General features: G+C 38.0%; 1 protein-coding gene across 1 annotated transcript in view; it reads right to left on the reverse strand.

Moving 5' to 3' along the window:
* Positions 1-6,919, reverse strand: part of AFAP1 (actin filament associated protein 1) — a gene marked incomplete at its 5' end in the record, with an annotated part of 43,422 nt that extends 36,503 nt beyond the window's left edge. Inside the window, 2 exons of the mRNA XM_009877428.1 lie at positions 1,045-1,256; positions 6,811-6,919. Of these exons, the coding sequence (XP_009875730.1) occupies positions 1,045-1,256; positions 6,811-6,919 (321 nt within the window). The remainder of the gene's footprint in view (positions 1-1,044; positions 1,257-6,810) is intronic.
* Positions 6,920-7,591: the final 672 nt, after the last annotated feature.

A 7,591-nucleotide genomic window follows, 5' to 3' on the forward strand; every position in this document is an offset into this window, starting at 1 on the left:
AAATTAAAGCCTCAGCAACCACTGAAAACTACAAAATTCATTCCAACTCTATTTTCAGAAACTTCTTACCTCAATTTCACACACCTCTATTTCATATTTTGTTATATCCTATACCACCATAAGCACAAATGTACTTGGAAAGGGAACACACTAAAGCTAGAGTGTATCAGTGTAGAATAATAAGGTTCTCCAGAAAACGTTCCATCACCTGTTATTCACCTTTTAACATTTGCAATATTGCAGTAATTATTAGTTACCTAATTAGTTACAACTGTTAGAAGCACCAGACAGGAAAACAGGCAGTGCCTAACACCCCAACTTAGTTATTACTACAAGCATATAGTTTGCTTATAATGACACAGGAATAAGTGTTTCCCTCAATTAGCCTCTTTTCAGAAAATAAAGAGACATTTATGAGCAGACAATTTACTAACTTAACAGAATCTTTTACTGGTGCCTCCAACCAGGAAGAAACATAACGGATTTGCTTAAGGAACAAATATATCCGCTTGTTTCTTTCCTTTCAATGATGCAGCTGTGCATCATGTGAACACTGCATCTGTAATTACCACAGAACAGATGGCAAAGGTTTAGTTTGAAGCATATACATCACCACGGCACATGCTGCCAAGTGAATTCTCAGTCTAACAAGGGACTTTTCTCTCCAGTGGTCTGAATCAACAGTTCATACACAAAGCTCCCTATGAGATTTTTTTGGTCCATGGGGAATGAAAGATTGGATTTACAGTTTGGGCATTTTTTTTTTTTCAAAATGAAATATGTTAGAAGGTAATAGGGCAGATTTTCTTTCCAATATGAGGGAACTGCCTGGGTTTAAGCTAAAGCGCAACAAAAATTGAAGTTCTAAGTGCCTACACAATAAATTTATAATTTCAGTGCTTCTCTGCTTCTTGGAGACCAAACTCTTTGATAAGGCCACTGTAGCCTTGGCCATGGTTTGCAGAATATATTTCAAAAAACAGATTCTTGTAAAAATAAATACATCATCTAAAAGGTACACAGAAAAGATAAATAAAAAATTACCAGTAGTTTGTTTTCTTTGATAACACACAGTAGTTTGGTCCATTGTCCAAATCGTTTCTTTCTAAGGAGGAAAGCACAAATTTTTGCATCCTTCACCAGATCCATAGAGGCCTCCTCAGATGGCCATTGATGTCTCATTTTCTTCCCCTTTCCATCCTCCTCCTCTTCGTCATAGGATTCATAAGAGCTGCTCATAGCATCTGAGTCATAATCTTTATGAAAAATGTAAAAACATCAAGTCAAAACATATAGCCATGAAGTATGTTGAAATAACTGAAAATCTTAAAGGGTTCATTTTAAGTTAAGGCTTTTGAAAATCAGCCATGGATAAATTACTATTTTAGTGCTTAGTAGTACTAATACATTAAGTTAACTGAACGAGAACCCTGTTCCATAACGAAACTTTATTGTAGAATCATAGAATGGCCTAGGCTGGAAGGGACCTTAGAGATCATTTAATCCAACCTCCCTGTCATGGGCAGGGACGCCTCTCAACTAGATCAGGCAACACACGGGAACCGAGCGGGGATCGAACCCGCGGCCTTGCTATTATCAGCACCACGCTCCAACCAACTAAGCTAACCAGCAACCCCAATAGAAGACCCATACTGACATCTTGGCCATTTTAATTGAAAGAATAAGTTGAGAATACATAGCTAGAATTTTAGGTAGTGTTTGATTATCTTCAAAATATTATGTGGCAGATACATTCATCTTTTGTAATTCTTTTACAGAAAACATACTCGACTGCATAATGCAAAATGTAGGCACAGAAATGTCAATATTGGTACAGCATATCAAGAACCAAACACTGTATATGACAAAAGTCAGAAGAGTACATTATGGGGAACGACCTACCTATCAATCTATTTCATATAATTCTCAAATACAGCACCTACCCTGATATAACTAACATTGAACAGACAGTGCTGTTCCTTGAACTACATATTATGCTGGAGTTAAAGGCACTCTGCAAAAAACATTTTGTTGTGTGCTTAACCTAAACAGCTTAATCCTGCTCCAAGTTTGGTGATGGAATGGCAAGGTTCTTTTTAAGTAAACAATCTTTGTTCAGGCCTTTCATTTTCAACAGTGCGGTCAGCAGTAGCAGAGCCCTCAACTACAAAATTAATTCACCATTATCACAGAAGTCCCTCTTCCACCATCCATACTTACTTATTTATGTTTTATGCCTGATTTCGATAAGAGCACTTGAAGGCATGCCTGTTAGCCACTGGCACATGCTCCCATGAAGGAGAATTGACTGGAGTATTTTTAACAGCTGAAATTTCAACTAAATATTTCAATTAGACTTTGATATATTTTTAGACCAGAATGTGGAAGAAAAATCTCTCATTTGCTTTAGCGAGGTATTTACGACATAGTTGGGATATAAGAAGGAGACCTGGGACAACTGGGAAGAGGACAAGAGAGTGGATTCCCTATATGCATAGTCAGAACGGGATATACCCAGACCTCACATCTCTGAATCACGACTAGACACTCTGACCTCATATCTATTTTCGTGAAAGTGTACAAAACAGTGTATCTTCATTCCAAAGTGAAATGAAATTAAACTTTTTTAGGTTTTTTATTGAATTGCTGTCTTCTGGTCAGTTCTGCTATGAAGTGTTTGGTTTGGGGCAGCTCCATACAGGCAAGTGGTAAAAGCCTCAGATGATTATCAGTGGGCTAACTCTACAATTTTCCACTCACTTTACAAAAATCTAGAAAAAGATGGAAAAAAAATATGGTAGAAGTTTAAACTCAGATATCTGGAAACATTTATTCTAGAGTATTTAGTTTTACAGATTTGTTTAAAGCATGTCTATGGTCTCCTGCTTCATCTATCGTTTCCTTCTTCCTCCCACGAAAGAGGAAAATAGCCTAAACAAAAACCCACCAAAACCAGAAACAAACCAAACTAACTCCTTCTGGAGTGCCTATCCAAAAAAATTCACACAGAAACATCAAGAGATGCCCGAGAGATCATCACTCAGCCTCCGACACCCAGTAGCCTGTCAACCTGTTTGAAGCAGAGGCAGAACGATTCATATGGTGCTACCAAATATGAACATGTAAGGTCTAGTCATTAAATCAGCTTCTTCAAGAAGGACTTCTCCCAGGGGCACGTGTTAAGGGACAAGCTGCAATAACCTAAAGTCGCTGCCTCTATGGGAACTTTCACTCTTGTCTTTCCCTTTTCAAAAAAGTAAGACTTATGTGCCCGTCACTTTTCCATCCCTTCTTTCAATGTAGTAATGATCTTTTTGGCAACTATGTCACTGTCACAGCCTTCATCTTGATGTTTGCTCCCTTTCTACAATACTCTTTAACCTTATTTGTGAGTTTGTTCTAGTTTTGGCAATAATGTAATTGTGAAACTTAAACTTTTTTGAGGTAAGAAGCAAAAGTAAGAGGTCACTACTCACATACTAAGGTATGGAAATACTGTTCTGGTAGCATTCTTCTGTTTAATTAGTAATGAGACTTTTCCTCAAAAATAAGAAACCATCTTTTCAATGTTAGAGTGTCTGGGGGTCAACTTTCATCAGCTCAACCTGAAAAATGACTACAGGAGTGACACTCCTCAAATACAAGCTTCCCAAGAGAGTGGAGCTGGGTAATTTTTTCTACACATTGAGTGTACACTAAGAAGGGATGTTTCCATGACAGACTCAAAGACTTTCCTGTCAGAGGACAGTCTATCAAATTTGCCTTCCCCATCTGCACTTTTAAGTGAACCAATCAAAAGGATGCAAAAAATGAATCTGATTTAACACATTGCTTCTCCTTCCTCTTTAAGACATGGTTCAATGTTTTCACACTGCAGAAAAGAAGGTTTCAACTTGGATAAGATTATCAATCATCTTTTTGCTGTATATTAAGAAAGTTGCTTTTCTTCTTACCATAAACCCCATCTAACAATCTAGCCTTCTTTTCAGTAAAGTTACTGGGTTAAATAATTGCTTTTTCCTCGCAACATTGAATCCCATGATTTTCTTCTTACAGTAAGTTTTATCAGTTTCAAAAAAAAATTAATTGTTGGAAGTGCTGATTGAGACTTCAAAGTAGAGATTGAAATTCTGCATGTTAAATGACCTATAGGAACCCTCCTATGTGGCTCACAAGCAGTCCAATGGCAGATTTCTCATTAGATGTAAGCTCTATGATCAGCAGAGGGACTCTGTGGGCACAGCAGCTGCAGGTTCATCCAAAACTCTGTTTATAGGGGGATGAAAGGCAACAGGAGCTTCTGCAGCTCCCATCCTCACACCGCCTAATGGAATCTCTGGGGACTTTTTGCCATATCCTGCCCATTACGCTGCTCATGTTCCTCTTCTCCTTGGTTTGTGGGACTCCTGGCCAGAAGAAGAGTTTGCTGTGTGACTCACACCAAGGGTGACCACCTTGGAGTACTCACATCATCTGGGTTGAAACTTTCCTATTCTTTGCCACATACTGCTTCTATTTTATGTCTCTCCAAGCTGCTGAATCACATCCAAAACAAGGCTTTCAGGCTCCAAGACTCAAAGACTTAGGATGCATTGGTATAACATGTTCCAATGCTGCTGATTTACCTTTTTTTTTGCATCTTCTGCTTTTTCTGGTTATTCTAGCTTCTTTTGACATTGGCTTTTCACCCTTAACTTCACCAAAATTTTCCTATCTTAAGGGGTGACAATCATAGTGGACTTTCACATTATTTGCAATAGCTCTAAGAATTTAGGTATATTCTACAGATCAGCAGCTTTTATTAAAATGACAGTTATCAGACAAGGCATACACAGTCTTGTTTTCACCTATATGTAAGAGTTTGTTTACAAACAGATTACAGGAACTTGGGGAAGTTAGAGATATTGCATTTTGATGTCCTATATTCTGCAATTTTCCTCAGTTCCTGTTAGTCTTTGCAGATAGGATGCATGGTATGCAAGTCTCCTTGCTATTAATGCTATTACAAAAATATTCCATAGGAATGTTTACTTAAGACTACGGTATCTATCCCAACAGTTAACAGGGTGTTTTTGCATTTCTTGTACTTTTAGCACTTATTTTGTGGTCTTCTCCATCTCAAACAATTTGAACAGCTAAGGTTACATCTTTTTTTAATACACTGCTTTGGTGGCTTATTTTAATTACCACATGACTGGATTTAGTGGAAGTTTTGTTTGAGTGGAGATATATTACTAATGGCATATTAAATTTGAAAGTAACTTCATCACCTATGAAGAACAGAAACAGAGATGATAAGGAGTCTAGGACATAAAAAAATACAGCAAAATCCACAGGAAATGATACCATAAGTTACACTAACAGATTTTTAAATGTTTGTATGAATGAACTTTTAACGCTGATATTCTAAATATTTTTATGGATTTGGATGGTTAAGTACAGTAAGAAATCAGTTTCATATTTTGTCTTCTTTTGCCCTAAGTGATCCTTTAGCAGTGCTATTAATATCCATACTATTTATATTTTTCTGCCTGAGCATGGCTCTTGTTTAATGACAAAACACAAATCAGCAGTTCACCAGATTACAGGGTGTAGCAGGACCACCCTGCAGCATTTCAAGGAAGGAAACGAAAAGGGCAGTGATTCTGCTGCTCTGCTAAGACTGTATGTTCCTTCATTTGCTTTACAGAATATGAAACTCTTTTTTACATTGAATCTCCCAGGTAAATTAAGAGCTCCCCAATAACCTCAGTTTGTGAGGCGTGCAAATGAGTAAATAATGTTTTAAGGTAATTCCTATGCATGTTTTGAGATCAGAGATATTTTATTCATTTGTTCTGGTTCAAATAACAAAAATGGCTATAAAATGGGGGAAGATATGCCTTTAATCTTTGAGCCATAGAAAATAATGATTAGTGATACGTCAGCCATACACAGGTAATAAATTACCCCAGTCAATAAAAAAAGAGCAAAAAGGAAAATCTTTGCAATTCTTTGGTACATAACGTCCTGTTGACTGACCCTGTGTACATGCTCACAGCAGTCATTTCAATGTTTCATCAGCACACTCTCAGCATATCTGATTAAGTGCATAGGTCTTTGAATAAGTATTTGGATGTGAGAAAGAACGTTTGTGTGTTGCAGAAGGACGTTCTGGGGGTCAGTTGGGAGGAAAGCCTCTGTCTTTTGCACTGAATGTATAGTCACAAAAATATGGTCATGTGCATCAAACATGTCTTGTGGGAGCCAGGATGATTGATTTATCCCTCTCCATAACGTGTTATCAGAAATGCTGCAAACTGCATCTTTACAACAGTTTCTTTTTTGTTTTTGTCTACTTCAGTGAGTGATTCAGTGCGACGGAGGCATACCAGTAGATCAGAACCAGTTTCTGAGACATCCACATTTACAGTACCACCACTTTAGAGGGGATTACTCTGAATAATACTTAACTCTGGATTTCTGGTTCAATGCTCCCACCACCTTTATAGTTCAAAGTTGTCCAAAAGAGCAGTGGCTGATTTGGACCCTCTATTTCCAGTAGCAGCTGAAACATGTTTATGTGCACCTGACTTAAGCTCCAGGTTGTTTCCTCTAAAAGGAGCCTGGTTTGTGCCCACCAAACCAGTTCCGCAAACCAAATCAATGCATGGCTCGTGAGGATAATCAGAACCAGCCCCAAATGGTTGAATCACACTTACGACATATCACCACAGCACTAACGGAGATGTAGCTGTCAAAAACTAAAAAAGTTGAAGGACACTGGAATTAACAATTTGTCAGAAACTGGTCTGGAAATACATTACTCACTGGAAGTGATGTACTCTGGAGCCTTCCCAGGACTAAGTGGCACTGCCTCTTCATAGTAGCCTTCAGGAAGGGAAGATGTTGGTAATGGTGGAGGCCCATTATCTGGTGGCTAAATGAAGAGAAACAGTGATTACAGAACAACCAAGTGTTACATTAAGCATGGTCGGAACATCTGCTCATTATCAGTGCTAATACTACCAGTTTTATAAAACCAAAGGCTGCTCTTGTGATTCTTTCTTTTATTAGCTATCTCTAAAGGTAAGGCTCTGCAGGGGTGATTAGTTGTTGCCATTTGAGTAAGGTGTGTTCTGCAGGGTAGCATTTTTTACAAGGGAAAAAAAGCCTAAACCTCAAGTTTATAATTAAATAATAAGCAGAGGTTGACATTTGAACAGTAATGTGACTTAATTATGCTTTGAGACATAATGATACATTTTTAAGTGCATCATTATTTTTAAATTTGTCATTATTGTCAAGACCTTTACCTCTACTCATGATAAGGAAGCAGAATCTTCCCCAGCTGAGTCCTCTGGGGATAGAAACACAACAGGATCCTACTTGCCATCATCAGGGATGGTAAAAACAAGATAACAGCCCAGCAAGAGAACAAGAAATGGGTTTAAGTTAGAACATAGGAAGTTCCACCTCAACATGAGGAGAAACTTCTTTACTGTGAGGGTGACAGAGCACTGGCACAGGCTGCCCAGAGCGGTTCTGGAGTCTCCTCTTAGAAAAGCTAAGTAACCGAGGCTGGAAGAGATAAAGGGCAGATAATTTAAAT

Source organism: Apaloderma vittatum, unplaced genomic scaffold (genome assembly GCF_000703405.1).
Source record: "Apaloderma vittatum isolate BGI_N311 unplaced genomic scaffold, ASM70340v1 scaffold42559, whole genome shotgun sequence".
Classification (NCBI taxonomy): Eukaryota; Metazoa; Chordata; class Aves; order Trogoniformes; family Trogonidae; genus Apaloderma; species Apaloderma vittatum.